Source organism: Aphidius gifuensis, linkage group LG5 (genome assembly GCF_014905175.1).
Source record: "Aphidius gifuensis isolate YNYX2018 linkage group LG5, ASM1490517v1, whole genome shotgun sequence".
In the NCBI taxonomy this organism is placed as follows: domain Eukaryota; kingdom Metazoa; phylum Arthropoda; class Insecta; order Hymenoptera; family Braconidae; genus Aphidius; species Aphidius gifuensis.
In genome coordinates, this window is record NC_057792.1 from 5,173,073 (window position 1) to 5,195,668 (window position 22,596).

Genomic DNA, 22,596 nt, shown 5'->3' on the forward strand with positions numbered 1-22,596 from the left:
GACAATTTAATTTTTATAATTGATTTTTATGTCACGCATGCGTAACTGTTTCACGTCTAGGAAAAATAAAAAGAAAAAATATATAGAATTTGTAGACTTTATACCAAGGTCTATTAACAATAATAATATATTAAAAATAAATGTTAATGCAAGCACTAGACTGCCAGGCGAAATTTACAATTGCCAAATCGTATCAAGATGATGTTCAAGCTGTCAATGTCATTCAAAAAGTGAATAAATTATTCTTTATCTTCACATGAATTTATTGAAAAAATTTTTACATATTGAAATTGATATTGGACGTGGTTTTAAACATTCCGCGCGAACACCCTGATACATAAACAACATAATAATAATAACAATTTTTTATTGTGTCAGTCAGCTGATTCCGAGGTCAATCAAAATATTTTCATTCTGCATTTTACTTGGTCGCGAGGTTAAAGGTAAACATTCATTATTATTACGTCATTGTCTTGTTAAAATTATTTTTTTTTTATTGTAAATTAATTATTTAATTGTTTGATAAATCAGTGTTATTTTTTCCATTTTTTTTTTTTGTTTATTTGTGTGTGTGAAACTGGATAAATCAATAAAAGAAAAAAATTTTTTTATAATTTATCTGTCAAAATAATAACAAAATTAACATACACACATGACATGTCAATTATTTATTTATAAAAATTTAATTTAATTTGTTTTTAACATTAAGTTAATAATAAGTGTTTTTGTATTATTTGTTTTTTCTTTTTTAGACTGAAAATAAAGATAAACAAAATGAGAATATTATGGATTAAATTTCGTGAAGTGTCACAAAAATATCCAGTTGTACGAGGAATGGCATCATATGCTGTTATATGGCCAACTGGATGTTTAATACAACAAAAATTACTTGGCAAAGATGAGCTTAATTATATTCAAGCATTGAGATTTAGTTTGTATGGTGGATTATTTGTTGCACCAACATTGTATGGTTGGCTTAAAATTGCACATTATTTTTGGCCAAAGACAACATTTAGATCTGCAATAACTAAGGTAAATAATAAATTATTTATATCTTTAATAAACAATAATACAAATGATTATAATTTTACAGGCACTTGTCGAACAAGTTTCATATGGTCCAGCTGCAATGTGTTGTTTTTTTTTTGGAATGAATTTATTAGAATTTAAACCAGTATCAGAAGGTATTGAAGAAGTTAAAAGAAAATTTTGGCCTACTTGGAAAGTAAGTTATCATTTATTACAATTGAGCACATCAATTTATTTTTTTCAGTGAATTAATTATTATCTATTTTAATTTTTAGATGGGTATTTGTGTATGGCCAATTCTTCAGACAATTAATTTTGTTTTAATACCTGAAAGAAATAGAGTTGTTTATGTGAGTGTTTGCAGTTTGGCATGGACATCTTTTCTAGCATATATGAAATCTCTTGATGCTAAAAAAATTAATGATGAATCGATAAATAATATGACTGATAAATTAACTAGTCAAAATAATAGCGAAACTAAAAAACAGTCAACAATAACAGTTAAAACGAAACAAGTGTCAAATTAATAATAATTAAAAATAAAAATTTAGCTAAATTTAAAATAAACAAAAAAAAAAAGAGAAGAAAAAATTTAAGTGTTTTTAAAATATAATAAATTGAGTTATTATTTATTATTTTGTATAGAAATATATATATTAAATTTTTTCATTTATATTAATTTTTTTTTTATTACTTGTGATGATGAAAACTTAATAATGCTAATTAAACATTCAATCACTTGTCATAATTATTTAATAATTATTGAAAGTATTTTATATAGAACAAAAATATTTAAAAAATTTTTCTTTATATTATTGTATATTTAATATTTAATTAATTTGCTATTTAAAAATAATTTTTAATTGACAATAAATGTGTAAATAAAATTATTGTAAAATGAGAGAAAAAAAAAAATTATTATTAATAAATAATCCTTAAAAACGTAATCCTGGGCAAAATATTATTTTTTTTTTTTGGATTTTGTGGCTATTTTTATTTTGTCACCTGGCATTAGAATTCAGCTTCTTTTTCTTAAATCATATTTGTATATTTTATTTCAGCTTTTTTTATAATTTGTTTATACTTGGCATCCTCACGAGTTTGAAAATGCATTATCATATTTGACACTTGAATATCGAATGAACGATATAACGATTATTATCTATGTTCACATTGTTTTTACTTTGTTTTACTTTTTATGTGAATCATAACAAATATGAACAATTTATTTTTATTTCATTGTAAATGTATTATTTTGTGTGTTCAACTTATTTTTATTACGTATATTTATTAAATTGACCTATATTAATTTAATTTATCATTGTAAATTTTTAATTTACTTTGTAATAAAAAAGTAAAAAAATTTTACTCATTTTTAAGATAACAAAAAAACTGTAAGACACACACAAAAAAAAAAAAAAATCATATATATATTTAATTGTTAATTAATAAAGATAAATAAATATATAATTTATTGCTATACTGTGAAAAAGCTATAATAATAAGTATTAAATTTTGCTAATAATTATTTATTATTCAACTACTAAATAAATAAAAAAGAGTAAGGTTAGATTGGCTGTAGTTAAAATTGAAATAACTTGAATAATTAATAATTTGTCAATAATAAAAAAAAAATGGATAGATCATTTGCACAATGTGATCAAGTTTCATCATACATGGATGGTGTACATGTTAAAATTGCTGAAGCTTATAAACCACCAAAAAAATTAACACTACCAGCAGCTTACAACAATAAATTTTCTGAATTTACAAAAAATACATATGATTTTAGTCTTGAAAAATCAGTTATAGAAAAGGTAATATTAAATAATAAATAATTGTAAAACATGATTGTAATAATAATTGAAATTTTTAATAGATGTCAGAATGGAGAAAAGTAAGAAATTTAGAAAAAGAAAATAAAAAAAAACTTATTGAAGAGTATAAAAAAAATATAAATAATACCTCAACACCATCATCACCATCATCAGATAAATTACCAGAACTGCCAATTAAAATAGCACCAGCACCAAAAACAACAATTCTAAAACCACAATTATTATCACCACGTTTACAACAATTTCACAATATTGATATTAATGTTAAAACAAATGGTCTTGATTATGCTGATTTTGATAATGACACAAGTAATCCATTTGATAATGTTGAGCTTAAAACAATTAATGACATGAAAGAACTTGCTCAGGTATTTATCAAACAAAGTAAATTAAAAGTAGTTCATTTAAATTAATTTAATTAAATGTTTAGGTATTGCAACCAACATCACAATGGCAACCACAAAATAAAATTGAAAATATGCTAGATGAAATAAGCCTAGAAAATTCACAAGATGATTCACAAAAAAATGAAAAATCTGAAATTGTTGAATCTAAAATAATTGACAATGATAATAATTTACAAATTGATACTAAACATAGAAATATATCAATTATTGTTCAAGAATTGCAAAGAGAATTAGCTAAACCATTTATGGAGGTAAATAAAATATTAATTAATATTAAATTAAATATATTAAAAATATTTATTTATTTATTTAGAATTGGAAACCTTGGCCTGATCTAGAAAGTCCAGATGTTGATGCTGATCAATCATCAAAAAGTTTAAGTGCAAGTACATCAACTGAATCAGAATCATTAAATCCAATATCTGAATTATCAGAAACAGATCAAAAATTAGCTAAACATCTTAATGATATGGGTTTTTCATTGTCACGTGCTGCTAAAGCAATAAGTGATCTTGGTGGTAATGATAATAAAAAAATTGTTGAATATTTATTATCAATTCAATATCTTGAAAAATTAGGTTTATCAATTGATGATGCTGAAAAAGCATTATTACTTACAAATTATGATCAAGATAATGCAAAAAAATATCATGATAATTTAATAACACTTAAAGATCTTGGTTTTCCTGAAGATGATGCATCAAGTGCTCTATTAAAATGTGAATTTGATCGTGATAAAGCACTCGACTATCTTTGTGCATAGCAATATATTTTATTTCATCAAATTAAACGGTCTAATATCAATTATTCAGGTATTTTAAAAATACTATTGTTTTTAATTTAGAAATAAAAAATAAAAATATTTCATTTGTTAATTAATATATTTTAAAAATCATTAAAACAATTTTTTTTTTTTAAATATAATTTATTTGATAATAAAAAAAATAAAGCACAATTAACAAATTATTAAAATGTTCATTATCAACAACAAAAAATTTATTTAAAATAAAAAGATAAAATTATCGAAATATATTTTATCTAATTTTTAACATTTTTTAAAATTTATTCAATAAATATATATATATATCATCAATAAAATTAATTAATAATTAACAACAAATAAATTGATAAATTTAATTAACAATATTGCTATTGGCAATCACAATAATTTTTTTTTTTTCATTTTTTTCTATCACAAAATATTTTGAAATTTAAAAACTAGATGAACACTTTGGAATTTCTAAATCTATTATTTTCTAATTTGATGAATTTTTTTTTTTAATTTAAAAAAAAAAGAATAAGTTGACTAGATGAAAAATTAATTTTTATATTTAAAAATAATGAGTATTGATTTTTTTTAAGTCTAAAATATGACTAGATAATTAATATTTGGTTCAATTTGATATTAGAATTTTGTATATCCTGTCAACTTATTCTTCGTATATTAATTTATTCAGTGTAAATTTCCCATGGCAATTCATTAATTCCATATGACTGTGGATCAAAAGTGCATAAACATCTAAAAATAAAAGAATTTTTTTAAATCAATATTTAGTTATTTGTTTACTTATTAATATAATAAATATATAAATAGAAATTTAATTTTTAATCTTACTTTTGTGAACAAAATAATGCAACAACTAAAAGTGATGATTCCTCAGTTGTACCAACAATTAGCCAAGCTTCTGTAAAAATTGGCTGTTGACATTTATTGCTTAGACAAACACTGATGGGTCCATTCAACATTAATTTATGAAAAATATCTGGTTTTAATAATTCAAATGCATTACTAAAAGATAAAAAAAACAAAACAAGTTACAAAAAAATTAATTTCCATATTTAAAAATATATTTACATACTCTGTTTGATATAATCTTCTCAATGACAATTCCCACAATGAAACAGGCTCATTATAATAATTTTTAAATATTCCAAAAAGTTGTCTTGGTAGTTCAATAATTTTATTTTTTTCAATTGACATGTCATTAAATTTAACAGCTAATTTTATATTAAAATTACTTGATTTTTTAACACAATTTCTAGATAAATAAAACATTATTAATTCATAATATTAATATTTAAAAAAATCATTGATTTTAATACTTACGAATTTGATATAATATCTTTTTCATCATCCCAACCAAGTTCCAATAATTGTGACAACATTGGATATGATAAATAATTTAAATCTGGATTATAATTAAAACAAATATTAACTTGTGATATAAATGAATTTAATGGCAAGTATTTCAGTCTGAAATATAATATTTTTTTTCAATTAAAAATATATTATTAACTAAATAATGATTTAGAAAAATTTTACAAAACCTATTTGAACAGATTGAAAGTGTTTTTAATGTTGATAAAAGTGTTAAACGATTTGGTATTTCTTCCAGATAATTATTATCAATCAATAGAGTTTCAAGTTTTTTTAATGATCCAATCCATTCTGGTAGTATTGTTAATTCATTTTTACAAATTGATAAATAAACAAGATATTCAAGTTCTTTTATTGCTAAAAATTTTTTTTGAAAAATATAAATTTCTATAATTAAATAATTTAATAAAAAGCTATTACCTGGTGGTAGCTGAGTTAAAAAATTATTATCAAGATTTAAATTTGTTAATAAACGTAAATTATTAATTGTTGTTGGTATTAATTTTAAATAATTACAACTTAAATTTAATACACTTAATTTTTTATTGTCATATAATTCAATTGGAAAATCAATTAATTTATTATCAGATAAATAAATATTACGTAAATTAATTAATTTATTTATCCATATTGGTAATTTAATAATATTATTATCTTTTAAATATAATTCTTCAATTTTATCACCAAATAATTCCAATTCACATGGTAAATTTTTATAACCACGATAATTCCAATGTAATACACTTTTATTTTTTAATTCTTCAATTATGTCATTATTATTTTTATCTTCCATTATTTATAACATTTTATTTATTTATTATATTTTATTTAAAGTTAAAGCTTTGACAAAAAATTTGTTGTTAACTGCTTGATGAATTATTTTATAATGCTTTCTAGGTTGTACAAGAAAAAAAATCTATTCCTGCAATGTGACTATAGTTCATTTAACTAGGTCAATGTCATGTGGACTTGTATTTACATCAATACTTTTTCAATTTAGGTCAAATAAATATGGTCATTTTCTTGAATTAATAATGACATTAATTTTAATAAGAAAAATACAAAATTTATTTTACATCTTAAAATGATACTTGACATATATATTTAGCTTGATACAAGAAAATAAAAAAACAACAAACATTATATTAATATATCAAATACATATATATATATGTACTATTTTTATTTTCCAAGAAGCCGAAAGAAATAATTGAATTAAAAAATTATTCATCAAGTCAAGCTCATATTATTTCGCTCAATTTTTTATTTTTTGAATGAAAATTTTGATTTGTTATTTTTGTAATTACGTAAATTTCAAGTCAATCAATTAAATTAGTCATTGTAATTTTTTACTTTTACTAAAGACATTTGAAATGTGGGCGAAAAAAGAGTGAATTTTTCAAGCATGAACTGTAAAATGTAAAATTCCAAACAAAATTTAATTGATGTTTAATTTTTTTTTTTGGTGTTTTTAATTACATTAGATACATACAAGATTTATTATTAATAATTTAAGCAGTTTATAATAATTGAATGGTAAATTCAAATATAAATTATAGAAATATTTTTTTTAACTTAAAAATATTACAAGTGTACAGAGTTTTGCAATAGAGGTCTCTACACAATTTTTCTTGTGTTTTTTCGACTAAAATATCTTAAAAGCCATGAAAATCTTAAAGATATTTAATATTTTCTTTCCACAGGTTTATCAGTAGGTTGAAAATAAAATTTTCCTCAATTTATTCTGAATTATTCGTTAAAATTTTTTTGGCGAATTTAAAATACAGGTAATTACGTATCGACGCATGCGTGTTTAAATTTTCAATGGCGGATGATCAATCATTTCCCTCCGTTTTTCCAATCAATCAAAAAACTGCATTAAAATTATAAACAAATAAAAAAATAAATTTTAAACAATAATATTTTCAATGTTGAATAATTACAAATTTATAATTAATTAACTATTTCAATTTTAATAAAAATAAAAGTTGAAATTTTATACAAATGATGTCGCTTTGATCGCTTTCCCTCTCTCTCTTTCCTTGATTACGTCATGATCACGGAGAGAGAGTCGGAGAATCGAGAGAGAACGTGATCATCATCATTGCTCGGTTTTTCTCGACGGTATTGGTCGTGTTAAAAAATAGCAGACCATTCTTCCCATGATAAAAAAGAAATAAAATTTCCACAAAAATTCCTCACGGGAAAATCATAATCCGCATAAATCTAATGATAAAAATAATATGATGCAATTAATTTATACATTTATGGTCTAAATTGATAATTAGCAATAATAATTTACAGTAATAATATTAAAAATAAAATTACGATTCAAATACGTATATATTACAACCAGAAAAAAAAAAAAGAGATAAATTATTTTATTTTTACTTTTTTCAATAAAATAATTAATTTAAATATCGTGGGTTTATTTATCGGTGCTCACTGGATATTTTAACAACTTAATAATTTAATAAATAAAAGAAAAAAAAAAAAAACCTGGATAAATTCATTGGACATGTAAAGTATCTACGTTGACTGGGCAACACATAAAACAAGTTGTCCTGTTTTTTGCTCAATGCAAATAATCAACGTCACAAATTTCGTCTTATCACCACATCAATATTGCACGTAAGTTTTTACTCCATTTTTTATTATTTATTAATTACCTAATTTTTATAATACTTTGTTGGTTATTATTAATAATTTTACTGATATCCTATTTTATTTGCCACCATTTTGTGATTTTCATTTGGCAAATGGGCCGACACCCTTTTCCATTTTTTTTTTTTTTCTTTTTTTTTTTTCTCGGCAGTGTGTGTGCGCGCGCGTGTGTGGGTTTGTGTAAATTTATATGTGTGTGTGCATGCTACGTGATCGAGCAATGGCCGACTGCCTAGCCAAACTGAAAACTCAAAAATAAATATAATATCGTCAAGTTATTATTGTATAGTTGTAATTGTTATTTACAATTTTATCTTTAAACAAATTAATTTTTTCTAAATTTATGGATCAACTGTATATCTGTGAATTGAGTTTTTTTTTTTTTTTTTTTTTTTACTTGGGGGAGTTTGTATGAAAAATAAGAGGGGATAAAATGTTGATATTTTTTTGAGTTTTTTTTTTTTATTATTATTAATAATTATTTATAATAAATAACACATGGATGTTGATTGTGATGTGAGTGTTGTTGGATTATTTTTTTTTTTTAATTATCGTGTTTATATTGTAAAAATGTGTCGGTGAATTTTTGAAAAAAATATAATTATCAACTCAGTGTTTTTTTTTTGTTTTTTATAATAAAAAAAAAAAAAAAATAGAAAATTGATTAATTTATATCAAGTATTGTAATGGTTAAATTATTTATTAATAATTGGCTATTTTTATGGTGAATTTTGATGTTTTTATTTGTAATATTTTCATCTGATTGATGAAAATTTAATTGGTAATTGTTTTTGCTAACAATAATTAAAAAACAAAATTTTAAATTTTTTAATGAAAGCTAATAATATAAATTTTATTTGTTTGTTATTGTTTTAGTAGGTGACATGCCTAGCAGTCGTGAATATGAACGTTATGATCGTAATGGAAGGTTTAAAAGTCGTAGTCGTGATTCGATAAATATAAATGACATACAAAATCGCCATTCAATATCATATGAAGAACAAAATGAATTATCAAATAGTATACCATCAAGTACAAAAAAACATCGTAAACATGGTAGAAGTAAACAATCAAATAAAAGAAAAAAAAGACATTCACGTGAAGATAGATTAATTGATCATACACCAGTTACATCATCAAAGTCTCTAGTTGAATATGATTACAGTGATGTAAGTAGTGAAGATTTATCTGGACCAGAAGCTGGTGAAATACATTCAGAAGATTCACGTGGTCATAGTTATGTTGGTGCTGATGTACAAGAACATACTGTACATTCACATTATAATAAAATAAGATCATCAAAATCGAAACATTCATCAACATCAGCTCTAGCAACAAGTCCATTAAATGATAAATTAACAGCAACATCACCAATAACATTATCACCATCACCAGCAACAATATCACATCGTAATTATTCACCAATAAATACACAACAAGAACATGGACAAGAACATCATCGTACAACACCAGATTATAATGAAGAACAACGTTCACGTCATTCACGTAGAAAAGAAAAAAAACATAAACGTGAAAAAAAGAAAAAACGTAGTTTATCACCAACATCATTAACATCAATTAAAAAGAAAAAACGTAAATCAAAACGTTTATCACGTAGTCAAAGTCCACGTCGTATAATTAATAATGATGATGATGAGGATGATGATGGTATTGTTGGAGGTGGTGGTGTCGGGGGTAATGTTGGTGATAATGATGATAATATAATTATAAGCCCAGAACGTAATATTAAATATTCAACAAAATGGCCAGAAAGTCCATTAATGCCATTGAAAGATTCAACATCACCAATATCACCAGTAACACCACAAAGATCACCAAGTGATATGGATCTTGAATCACCACAAAATGATGATTTACAAGATGCAACAACACCACCACAACAACAATCATTTATACAATCAACATCAAGACACATTGAATCACCTCATACACCATTATTACCACCTCATGGTGGAACAACAACACCAGATAAAACAAGTCCAGATAATATATCATTTACAAAACGTTCACAATCACCACCACAACAACATCATCACCGTCATCATCAACATCATCAACAGCAACAAGTACAGCATTATCATGGACATCATCATGCTGATAGAAGAAGTACAACTCCAAATGACATGACAATGACAACAACATCATCGTCGTCATCATCACGTAGACGTCAACATTCACACAGTCCACAAAATCGTAGAAGAGATATTAATAATACACCACCACCACTACCATCATCATCATCATCATCATCAAGAAGAAGAAGAAGTGAGTATAGTCCACACAATCATAGTCAACAAAATTTATCACACAGAAGACATACACCACCAAGTCCATCACGTAGACATGACAATATGTCATATAATAATCGTGATATGTCTGGTGGTTCACCATCATCGTGTGCCAAAAAAAGACGTCGTGGGGGTGGCGGTCTTGGTAGTAGTAGTTTTGGTGGTGGAGGAGGAGGAGGAGGAGGAGGTCTTGGAAGTGGTAATAATATGAATAATATTAATAATAATAATAACAATCATAATAATAATTATATGAATGATAATAGACGTCAATATCATCATAGTAATGATAATAATAAAGATCGTCGTAATGATAAACGTAAATCACGTAGATTAACTAAAAGTCCAGTTAATAATCGCTGTTTACCAGTACCATCATCACGTTCAAGATCAAGAAGTCCAAATAATAGATGGAATAAAAAATCATCAAGATCAAGATCACATTCGAATTCACGTTCACAATCATATACACGTAATAAACGTTCACGTTCACCAAAAAGAAATAATAATTCACCAATTAAAGAGTATCGTAGATTTGGAAGAAAACCAAAATCTAAAACACCACCAATTAATAGAACATCACGTTTATCATCATCATCATCACCACCATTACAATCATCATCATCATCATCACATCGTTCACGTGTACATTCACCAATACTAACTGAAAATTATAATAGACGTCTTGTACAAGATAATAATATTATTGCAACAAGTTTATTTGCTGAAATGGTTAAACATAGAAATAATCTTCAAATATTTGAAAAAACAATACAAGAAGCTAAAGTTAAAGTAAATAATAGTCATGATGATGTACAAATAATTGAAAATGATGATAAAGATGTATCAATTATAAATGATAATACAACAACAGCAGCAGCAACAACAATAAATGGTACAAAAACAGTTGATAATGTTGATTCATCTATAACTGATGCAATAAATAGTGGTGATAATCGTGTTCTTAATACACCACCATTACCAGATCAAACACCACCACCACCACCACCACCAACGACAACAATAACAACAATAACAACAATAAATCAAATACCAAAAGTTATAACTGGTGTAACATCACCAGCTCCACCACCACCATTGCCACCACCACCTCCACCACCTTCATCATCAAGTAATGATGATAATTTAAATACATCACAAACAATTGGTAATTATTCAACACCTAAAACACCACCATTACCATCAACAAATGATAATCATTCAATAACAACAACACCATTGTCACAAAAAATAACAACAATTAGTCAGCTTAATAATCAACAACATATTATTAAAAATCAAACAATAAAATTTAATCCATCAAATAATTTGGTACCAATTAAATCAATTGATCCACCAAAAGCACCGATAATACAATTTAAAACAAAAAAATTTTCTGAACTTCCATTACCACCACGTATTAATCAGCATGATTTAGAAAATATTGATTCACCACCAAGTCGTTCACCAAGCCCACATAAATTACAACAATCAAAATTATCAACATCAGCTGTATCATTAACAACAACACCAACAATAAATACATCAACACCAAAGTTAACAAGTGCTAATAAAAATAAAATAAAAATAACTGATTTACCATTACCAAAAATTGAACCAGATATTGATGATTTAAGTGGTGGTGATGATGAAAATGATGATAATAAATTAAAAAATAAATCAAAACGTATAACACCAAAACCAAAATTAAAAAGACCTAAAATATTAGAACGTAGAAGTTCACGTAATTGTCATGTACCAATGTCAGCATCTGGTGGTAAAGATTGGGGTGAAAGATGTGTTGATGTATTTGAAGTTATTGCACAAATTGGACAAGGTACATATGGACAAGTATATAAAGCACAAGATAAACGTGAAAATGTTTTAGTTGCATTAAAAAAAGTTAGATTAGAAAATGAAAAAGAAGGTTTTCCAATAACAGCTGTTAGAGAATTAAAAATATTACGTCAGTTAGAACATAAAAATGTTGTAACATTACGTGAAATTGTAACTGATAAACAAGATGCTAAAGATTTTAGAAAAGATAAAGGTTCATTTTATCTTGTATTTGAATATATGGATCATGATTTAATGGGTTTATTGGAATCTGGTATGGTTACTTTTACTGAAAGTCATCATAAGAGTATTATGAAACAGCTATTAGATGGTTTAAATTACTGTCATGCTAAAAATTTTTTACATCGTGATATCAAGTGCTCAAATATACTCATCAATAACAAGTAAATATATTTTTTTTTCTAATCAATATAACAATATATATTTTTAATAAACTAAGCAATGATTTTCTTTTTTTTCTTACATTAACAGGGGTGAAGTTAAACTTGCTGATTTTGGATTAGCAAGATTTTACAATGCTGAGGATAGATCAAGACCATATACCAATAAAGTCATAACACTCTGGTATCGTCCACCAGAATTATTGCTTGGTGAAGAAAGATATGGACCAGCAATTGATGTTTGGAGCTGTGGTTGTATTCTTGGTGAATTATTTTTGAAAAGGCCAGTATTTCAAGTAAGTAAAATTATATTTTAATAATTTAAGTATTTTCCCTTTAAACTTTATTATCTTCTTGAAGTAATTATTCATCTTTTTGTATTTTACTTAGAGTATATTTAATTGTTTAAATAATATAGCAAGTTGAATCATTTAAGGAATTTAAGGATTAACAATTTACGTAAATTGATGCAAAAAAAATATTCTACCAATTATTAAATAGAACCTGTCATTCTACTTCATTGGCTTACTGATAATGATCATTATTAAAACAAAATTATGTTTTTTATTTAAAAAAGTACATGTATTTTTTAATGATTATTATAATTTTTATTTACAGGCTAATATAGAAATGGTACAATTGGAAATGATATCACGTATATGTGGTACACCAACACCAGCTGTTTGGCCATCTGTGATAAAACTTCCTCTTTGGCATCAATTTAAACCAAAAAAAACATACAGACGTGTAGTGAGAGAACAATTTGCAGGGATGCCTGAATCAGCTCTTGATTTACTTGATAAAATGCTTGAATTAGATCCTGATAAACGTATAACAGCATCTGATGCATTACAAAACTCTTGGCTCATAGATGTCAAACCTCTATTGTATGTCGTTTTTTTGTTTTTCAAATTATTAATACATTTTTAAAATAATTATAATAAAACAACAACAATATCTTCATCAACAACATTTTTCTTTTTGAATTTATAATACAGATTGCCAGAAGATGCTCTTCCAATTAAACAAGATTGTCATGAACTTTGGAGTAAACAAAATCGTCGACGACTACAACGAGAACAACAAGAATTAGCAACAGCTGGAAGGGACGTTGGAGGGTGAGTAGTAGAAAAATTAAAACAAACACAAATGAATAAATAATTAATGAAAAAAAAAAACAAATAGTTATTATAAAATTGATAAAGAAGTATGTTAAAGAAAAATTATTTCAATGTACAAGTAGAATTTCTTCTTGGTTGGATAGTTTAATATTTTATCGTTGCGTATAGAAATAATTATTATTTTTAAATAATTTCAACTGTCCTTTGGATTGTCCTTGATTCTAAGCTATTATCATTTTTTTTTTTTTTTTTTAAATTTATTATTTTTTTGCTATCATAAATCATTGTTTATGATAAACAATATAGAATGCATGTTAATCCAAACTTTTGCATGAATTTAATAAAAATAAAGAAAAAAAAAAAAATTTTACAAAATGAAATAATATAAATTAAAAATATACTCTTCTTTTATTATTTTTATTTTCATTTGATTTTATTTTTTTTTCTGTTATTTTTATTTTCAAGTTTAAGTTGGGATTAGTGAGTTATTTATGCTGATCATATTGATCAGAATGACACTGGATCATCTGAGGACTTGATGGAAGAAGAAATAACAAAAAAAATAAATAAAAAATCACGTTTATTTAATTTATTAAATAAATAATTATATGAGGATATGAAAATGAATATTATCTTATTTTTCTTTTCTATTTATAATTTGGAAAAAATTCACGATGATTTATTTAAAAAAAAACAATGATAAAATGAAATTTAATCATGAAATTATTATGATAACATTAGTATAAATAAATATATATATTTATAATTATTAAAAATTGATTACAAGTTTAAAAAAAAATGTGAAAGACAATAGGTCTTGTGGTTTAATATAAAATATTTAGTTATGTAAGTTATGTAAAAAAACAATAATAATAAAATTAACAATCAAAGCTTGACATGAAAATAAAAACTTAAAAGCTTTGATTATATGATGATGATTTGTTTATTAATATTATTATATTATTTTTTTTGTTTTAACAATTCAATTTGAAATTATTATAAATAAAACAATCAATTGTTTATGTTAATTAAAAAATAATAATTGTAAAAATATTTATGGTGTCGTCGTTTATTTTTAATTTGTAAATTTATTATTCGACAAAAAAAAAATAATAATAAGACAAAATATCAGTGCGTTTTTGTTTTTTTTTTTTTTGAAAAAAGAAATTTACAGTTAAACAAAAAAATTATTGACAATTATTGAATGTTTTATTATATTTTTAAGCATTCAATTTTCTTTTCGTCTTATGTTTTTTTCTTATATTTAAAAAATTAAAAAACCCTTATTAAATTTGGAAATGATAATACTGGAAAATATACACTTAAATATGTTAAATGGTTTTATCGTTGTAATTTTCTTTTTTTTAATTGTAATGGCTCTTAAATTTATTTTTAAAAATTAACAAAATGATTTACATTTTTATAAAATTTCAATAATGATTAAATTTTTTTTCATAATTGTAAGTCTTGTTTGAAAAAGAAAAAGACAATGGTGCTAGGAAAAATTGATTTAATAATTTTATTAATAATCCCGTGATCCTCAATCCATTTTCCCAGTCAAAGGCTATATAAAAAAATAATATTTAAATAAATAAATTGCCTGTGCTGTGGAGAAGATTAAAGAACATCACGGGAAAGTATAAAATAAAATAATTAAGTACAATTTGAATTGTTGTTAATAAAAAGAAAAAGAAATTCGCCAAATTATAATTATTTTTGGAGTAATATTTATTTACAATTTAAAAACAATTAAATACCAACAATAGAAATATTAATTTCCAACTATATATTATCAATAAAGCTTCATGGTAATTTTGTTTTAACTGAAATAAAATCATTTGTAATGAATGAATTATAAAAAAATATTCTATAATTGACAATAATTATTTAGAAAAAAAAACCAACGACACTGAATATATACTAATTATTATTTAAACAAAATAAATATTATAATAAAAATTAACATAAAATCATAATCAATAAAAATGAAACAAACCACAGAAAAAAAAAAAAACAATAAAATATGTTTCAGGAAATAGAGAATTAGTGGCCAATTGATAGAGGGACAAAAATAAAAATCACTATTAAAATAGTGTTTACTAGTAGGTAAAGGAACTCTTCCACTTTTTTTTTTTTTTCTATAAAAATTATTTTAACAATTATATCATTTTCATTATTTCCATTATCATAAAAAGTTCCTAATAAATAATAAAACATTTAAAAACTAACAAACAACACTAATCTCAATTTAAAAAAAAATAATAATTTGATGGTGAAATTTTTACTGTCTTTCGTTGAATTATAAAAATAAAATATTGTTAGCATGAAATTATACAAGCTTACTGTTTGCATGATTAATTAAAAATTACATAAATCATTTAAAAAATTAAATTAAATAAAATACAATAATAATTATAATATAAAAATAATGAATTTTTTATAAATTACAGATCATCAAAAAGATTGAAAATGGAAGCTGGTTATAATTCAACAAATTATAATAATGATAGTATGTTTGGTGAAAGTAGTACATTTGGAGTATCATCACCAGCATATTATTATAATAGTCCAGTTAAAAATCGTACAAATCAACGAACAGATAATAATACAAATCAACGTGATTTACAATTAAATACTGAGGATAGTTTGGCTAGAAAATTATCATCATTAACTGGTGCACTTAGCCATGGAAAACCAATAAGAGTTGATGATTTAATGTCACTACGTTTGGACAACGAGGTAAACAAAAATAAAAAATAATTTAAGATGAAATTTTAAATTATATAATTAAATCAATATAATAAATAAAAATAATCAACATTACTACTTGTCTATATAAATAATTAAATGATTTATTTTATTATTACTTTAGTACCTTTGTGTAATTTTTTTGTTTCATATATTATTATTCTTTTCTTTTTTCTATTTTTTTTTTTTAGAGTGATCCAAAAGCTGTACGTCTTTTGGAAGATTTACATTTGGAATTACGTCTTGCTGCAAATTCAAGAACAACTGGACAACTTGAGGCACATTTACCAGTTTTAAATCCACCTCAAAAAGGTCAGTTGATGAAATTTAATTATAGAAAAAAATACTAAAAGAGGATTTAATGAATTTTTTAATATCAAATATTATTTCAGACTTGGGCATTGGAAAAAAAACAAGTTTTGATGCACATGCTGTTTATGCTGGTGATGATGCTGTTAGCTCGGGTAGATGGTCACAAGTTGCAACAACTGGTATACGTACAGCATTATCAGCATTAATGTCACGTTATAGTGTTGATACATATAATCCCCAAAATAATATTGTCACACAATCCCAAGGTAAATCATTTGCTGGAACATCACAAGCTATTTTTCCACCATCTACATCGTCAACTTAATAAGTATTTTATTTTATTTTTTTTTTTGTTTATATAAATAACACCTCAAATAAGAAAAGAATTTAAAAAGAAAATTTATTATTATTATTTTCAATTTGATTGTTTCGATTTTTTTAACTGGATTAATAAGTTCGTGGCTTTTCGTTAATTTATTTCTATTTTTTTATTTTTTTTTATTTTTGTCACCTCTTTTAATTTGTTGCTATAAAAACAAATAATATTATCATATTAAGCTCTTAAATATGTTTATTTAATTATAATATAAATGCACTTGTACAGACTTTGATCGATTAATTTAATATAATATATTTAGAAAAGAAAAAAAAAGAAAAAAAAATTAAAAGACTCGTCATTCGTTTACTGATTGTTTTTGTTCAAATAAATAATAAATATTAAAATGTATATTTATTTTGACGTTGTTATTTAATTTTTATTTATTGTAAATATAAAAGTTTATTTTTTTTTTTTTTATTATTATTGTAAAATCAGTGCATTTCTATTTCTTTTTTTTTTTCTATTCAACGATAAATGTTTTAAATGATTTTTTAAATTTTAATTTGTTTAAACTTTGATAATAATCGAACAAAGTGATGAGTATTTTGTTAGTTTATAAATAAAATGGGGTGTTTAAATTATCGTGTAAATTATTCATAAATTTATTAGTTTATATATTTAAAGTAAAATTAATTTTTCTTGTCAAAATCAAGTTTACAAAAAAAAAACAAAAAAAATATGAAAATGTAAATATTTGGAAATAAATTAATAAAAAAACTTAAATTTTAACTATTGATGAAAATAATATATTATTATTTAATAATAAATCACACAGTTAATTTATTTTCACTATTTTAAAATAAACAATTATTATTTCGTATAAAAAAATAGTAACAAGTATTTGACATTTGTAAATTTCGATATGAAAAACACAATGTCATGTTAAACTATAGATTTATTATTAAAAAAAAATTATTAACAATTATTAATTATTATTTTTGAATATATTAACTAGTAAATAATGTAATTTAAATTATTTTTTTATACAGATTGAGTAATGAATTGACTGATCAACCAAAATTTTTGAGACAAGGTTAGAATCACCTTTGTTTGTCAATACATAAGGAATCTACTTGTACCTGTAAAAAAAAATAATAATCAAAGAAAAAAAATAATAATAAATTTCTTCAAATTAAAATTAATCACATTCACCAAATAGAAAAAAATTCACAAATTACTGTAAGTCAATTTTAATTAATTTAAACTATAACAAATATTTTTTTTTTAATTTTAAACTTCTTTCAAATTTCTTTCAGCCAGTGAATCTTATCAAAACAAATACCAAAAATTAATTATAAAACTTAAATTTAATTAACAATAATAATTTTATTAATTATTAATTTATAATTAATTTTATTTATTACATTTCAATAGTTTTAATGACTCAATACAAATTAAAACATCTTAATATATTTTTTTTTATAATAATTTCGAAAAGACATAAGACATAAAAGTAAATTTAATTTACTTCATACTTTTCATAACAACAACGTTCAATTAATTTTTTAAATTTTAATTTAACATCATTTTGAAAATTATTATATTTATAAATTTTTAATAAACGTTCTTTATAATCTGGCAATTTTAATGCAACACTCCAACCACCACCTTTGGCTAATTTAATTAAACACTCAATATCACATTCTTTTGAATGATTAATTAATAATTTAATACAACCACGAATAAATTCATTGCTTAAAATTCTATAAAACCATAATTCACCAATGAATAAATAATCATTTGGTTTTTTATAATTAATCCAATCCATACATTGTGATTCAACATAATCCTGTATGACATCACGATATTCACATAAATAATATTTTTGTTTATTCATTAAATTAAATATTTCAATAGCATAAGAACGTGAATGTATACTATTTTTTCTTCCTCTATCAATAATTAATTTTGTTATTGTTTCAGTTGTTGATTTTGTTTGTAAATCATATTGATCATCAATCATCTCATTATCACAATCATCATCATCAGATGAATTATAATATTCAATTGGATTTAAATTATATAATTCAATATTTTTAATTAAATGATAATCTTCAGCATGACAACGATTATCATCTTGATTTTCACAGCTTTTTTGACGACGAAACTGTAAATTATAAATTTTTTTTTTTTTATACAAATACTATAAAATTATAATGGTAATATTTACCTGACGAAGTGATTCAATATTTCCAGTTTCTGGTTTATTTGATGGTGACATATTCATCATATAATTTTGTATTTGATATTGCTTATTTAAATCAATACAAGATGATTTAAAATTATGTGAATATAGCAATTGATTAGCAATAATAATTGATAATTTATTTAATTTATTTAAAACATTATTTGATAATTTTTTATCATCAATAATTTTTTTAAATATATCATAGCATTGATTTAATTTTAATTTACAAGAATAACCAGATGATTTTATTAGCTTTATCAAACATATTATATCATTTTCATTGTGATTTTTAATTAAATCATCAATACAATAATGTAAATAATTAATTTTAATAATTTTATGAAAATATAATTCACCAATTAATTTAAAATCATTTGAATTTTTTTTTTTATAAAATTCAATACATTTTTTTTCAATATAATTTTTCATATCATTTTTAAAATCACCATTATATGGATTTTGTTTATTTATTAATAATGATAAATCATAAACATATGAACGTACATATAATGGATTTAATTTTGAATTATTTAAAAATAAATCAACTGCTTTTTCAGCACCATTTTTAGATATTAATTCAAATTCTTCATCTGGTATCATTGGATTAATATCATCATTTTTATTATATATTATTATTGGACGTAATATCCATTTTTTAATATCATCAATTATAGCATCGTCACTTCTACGTTCGATAAAAAAATCATCGTCATCAGGATCAGATAATTCTTCTGTGTCTGTTAACTGAGAAAAAAAAAAAATAATATAAAATTTATATTTTATTTATTTTAAATAAAATAAAATTATTATTTACCAATTGTTGTTGAGAATTTTCAATGATAAATTCTGCTTTTTTCTCAATGTTTTTTGCTTCTATAAAATTATTTTCAACACATTCAACTTCCATTGCAAATAATTTATAAACTTTTAAAATTTTTTATCATATAAATTTAATAAAACAAGTGGTTTTTTTAAATGTTGATTTAAATGTCAACTATTAACGAATTTTTATTAAAGATAAATTCACTGATTGTGACACGTTGGAAGACTTAATAATTATATACTTTGTTTGTGATTTGTCAACACCTGAAAAGGTGGTTTTTAGGAGAATATAAAATATAAAATAAGTGGGAGAAATGTTATTTTAAAATTTTATTTATAATTCTTGAATGATTTTTAAATAAATTAATCTTACACTTGACGATCAAATGAATACTGAAGACACACAAAAAATAATATATTAAATATATTTATAAAAAAAATTTATTTAAGAAGTTTTTGTTACAAGGTTTATCTAAAAATATATTTGTATAATAAGTCTTTCGTTTTTTTTTTTTTTTTTTTATTATCAATTATTATCTTTGTTTGTTTTGTTTTTTTATTTTTTTTTTTATAATTTTTTCTTTTTTTTTTCGACAGAATAACACTATAGATAACGTTTTAATTTATAACTTAAAATTTTTTTTTTTCTTTTATCATTTAAAAGGTGATTAGTCAAATTCAAAAAAATAATAATTGGGGAATAAAAAAATAATTTAACCGATAATTTATTTAGAAAAGAAATTTTTTTTTTTTAAATATAAATAGAATTTATCTATTAAAATTATTATTCATTTCTTTATTTAATTTATGACTCATTTATTTGTCTATAAGTTTTAAAGGCAAATATTAAAAATAAGCTATTTAAATCATACAAATAGAAAAAAAAATAATTTATTTATATAAAACGTTATTTTTAAAAATAACTAAATTTAAATATATTTTTAATAAATTATTACAAGTTTTTAATTATAGTTAAAGAAAAAAAATTAATCGATAAATTTTATGATAATTTCTTTGGGTTTTTTTTTGTGTTGACCTATAAATTATTTGACAATAGTATAAATTATTTATACCATTTTTAAATAATAATTATCTAGTTATCTACCTTGACCATTTGGCATATATTTAAATATACAATTAAAAAGAAAATAATTTTTTTCCTCAAGGCAAAGGTCTCTCAATTTTTTCTATAAAAAAAAATTCATATCTAAGCTGATCAAAGTTCACACTTTCTCAATTTTAATTTATTTTTTTTTCTATTAAAGGCAATATTTAGACTGAACAAAGTTCAAACACTGTGTATTTTTATTTTAATTATTTTGTAATAAAAAAAAAACCCACATTCAATCGAAACAGTCATCATTGATCCCTTGATCAGTCCTTTCATTTCTACTCGTTTTTTTTTCTATCCAAAAATCATGTCTAAACTTTCATTGACTTTCATTACACTTTTAATAATATCAATTTCCATTAAATGTAAGTAAATAATATTATTTAACATTACAAAATAATAATAATTTTTTTTGTTTTATTTAAGATGGATATGGACACAGACTTTCTGATTATGTTAATCCAGGCTTTCGAACAACTGACATATTTCCAGAAATAAAAATTAAAAATCATTTTAAAAATAATTTCTGCAGTGGTGTATTAATAAGTGAATTTCATGTATTAACAACGTTAAATTGTCTTGTTAATAATAAAGATAATTCAACATTAAATATTGATAAAAATCCAAGCAATTATGTTGTTTCAATATTTTCAAAATCAAATGATGATGAATTTTTATTTCATAATGTTTCATCAATTTCAACAAGTGGCCAAGCAAATGAAAATGGTGTTGCAATTTTAAAGGTAAAAAAAAAAAAAAGAGCAACTGTTTTATTAAATACTCAATTTACAAATAAACAAATATGTAATTTTTATTTTTAGCTTGAACAAAATGGAAATAAAGATATGGTTAAAAATTTATATTCAAATGAAAAATCAAGAGGAAAAATCCATGACACTGTGACATTTATTCATTATGAAAAATTGACTGATAATTTATCAAAAATTTCGAATCCATCTAAATTGTTGAAATCAAATGTTTTATTAAAATATGGAAGAGTTTGTAATGCAAGTATTTATTATTCATCATTTTGTGGGGAATACACGAGTACCACAATTTGCAAGGTTTCTATATTTTTTAATTATTCAAATTAAAAGACAATTAATTATTCAAAATTTTAATTATTATTTTGTTTTTTCTTTTAAGAATTTTCATGGTGAACCTGTTTTTAATGGAGCAATGGAAATCATTGGTCTTGTTAAAAATGATAATAATTTTAATTGTCAAAAAAAAATTATTATTATTGATATAAGTGTGCATAGAAATTGGATTT

The 22,596-nt window shown here is 22.6% G+C and overlaps 5 protein-coding genes and 1 long non-coding RNA gene across 14 annotated transcripts; 3 read left to right on the forward strand and 3 right to left on the reverse strand.

Annotated features, from left to right (window-relative positions):
* The first annotated feature begins 109 nt into the window (after positions 1–109).
* Positions 110–1,973, forward strand: LOC122857168 (mpv17-like protein). 2 transcript variants are annotated; one of them, XM_044159204.1, is made up of 5 exons: positions 113–230; positions 379–443; positions 753–1,032; positions 1,094–1,225; positions 1,305–1,568. In XM_044159204.1, exons 3-5 carry the CDS (start codon positions 775–777, stop codon positions 1,554–1,556), a joined length of 642 nt encoding a protein of 213 aa, XP_044015139.1. In that variant the 5' UTR covers positions 113–230; positions 379–443; positions 753–774; the 3' UTR covers positions 1,557–1,568. The 2 variants fall into 2 exon arrangements, with proteins under 2 accessions (XP_044015138.1, XP_044015139.1); XM_044159203.1 differs by having other exon boundaries at positions 110–443; positions 1,305–1,973.
* Positions 1,974–2,218: 245 nt separating this feature from the next.
* On the forward strand, positions 2,219–4,822 carry LOC122857169. The gene is made up of 4 exons (XM_044159205.1): positions 2,219–2,846; positions 2,909–3,235; positions 3,298–3,525; positions 3,588–4,822. Exons 1-4 carry the CDS (start codon positions 2,664–2,666, stop codon positions 4,035–4,037), a joined length of 1,188 nt encoding a protein of 395 aa, XP_044015140.1. The 5' UTR covers positions 2,219–2,663; the 3' UTR covers positions 4,038–4,822.
* LOC122857171 (leucine-rich repeat protein SHOC-2-like) lies at positions 4,682–6,509 on the reverse strand. Its single transcript, XM_044159206.1, has 6 exons — positions 5,853–6,509; positions 5,603–5,789; positions 5,382–5,528; positions 5,134–5,313; positions 4,890–5,063; positions 4,682–4,793 (listed from the first exon to the last, which is right to left on the reverse strand). Exons 1-6 carry the CDS (start codon positions 6,223–6,225, stop codon positions 4,724–4,726), a joined length of 1,131 nt encoding a protein of 376 aa, XP_044015141.1. The 5' UTR covers positions 6,226–6,509; the 3' UTR covers positions 4,682–4,723.
* Positions 6,510–7,536: 1,027 nt separating this feature from the next.
* On the reverse strand, positions 7,537–8,265 carry LOC122857173. 2 transcript variants are annotated; one of them, XR_006374185.1, is made up of 2 exons: positions 8,102–8,265; positions 7,537–7,658 (listed from the first exon to the last, which is right to left on the reverse strand). It is a non-coding gene; the product is annotated as an uncharacterized LOC122857173 (long non-coding RNA). The 2 variants fall into 2 exon arrangements; XR_006374184.1 differs by lacking the exon at positions 8,102–8,265 and adding an exon at positions 7,932–8,044.
* Positions 7,834–22,547, forward strand: LOC122857172 (cyclin-dependent kinase 12). 7 transcript variants are annotated; one of them, XM_044159212.1, is made up of 12 exons: positions 7,834–8,063; positions 8,973–12,645; positions 12,734–12,938; positions 13,261–13,529; positions 13,641–13,760; positions 16,214–16,502; positions 16,703–16,823; positions 16,904–17,089; positions 18,192–18,381; positions 21,750–22,066; positions 22,145–22,387; positions 22,470–22,547. In XM_044159212.1, the coding sequence occupies exons 2-9, from the start codon at positions 8,981–8,983 to the stop codon at positions 18,194–18,196; spliced, it is 4,860 nt and encodes a 1,619-aa protein (XP_044015147.1). In that variant the 5' UTR covers positions 7,834–8,063; positions 8,973–8,980; the 3' UTR covers positions 18,197–18,381; positions 21,750–22,066; positions 22,145–22,387; positions 22,470–22,547. The 7 variants fall into 7 exon arrangements, with proteins under 7 accessions (XP_044015147.1, XP_044015142.1, XP_044015144.1 ...); XM_044159207.1 differs by lacking the exons at positions 18,192–18,381; positions 21,750–22,066; positions 22,145–22,387; positions 22,470–22,547 and having other exon boundaries at positions 16,904–17,469; XM_044159209.1 differs by lacking the exons at positions 18,192–18,381; positions 21,750–22,066; positions 22,145–22,387; positions 22,470–22,547 and having other exon boundaries at positions 8,976–12,645; positions 16,904–17,469.
* On the reverse strand, positions 19,614–20,606 carry LOC122856263. Its single transcript, XM_044157958.1, has 3 exons — positions 20,205–20,606; positions 19,837–20,134; positions 19,614–19,642 (listed from the first exon to the last, which is right to left on the reverse strand). Exons 1-3 carry the CDS (start codon positions 20,295–20,297, stop codon positions 19,614–19,616), a joined length of 420 nt encoding a protein of 139 aa, XP_044013893.1. The 5' UTR covers positions 20,298–20,606.
* Positions 22,548–22,596: the final 49 nt, after the last annotated feature.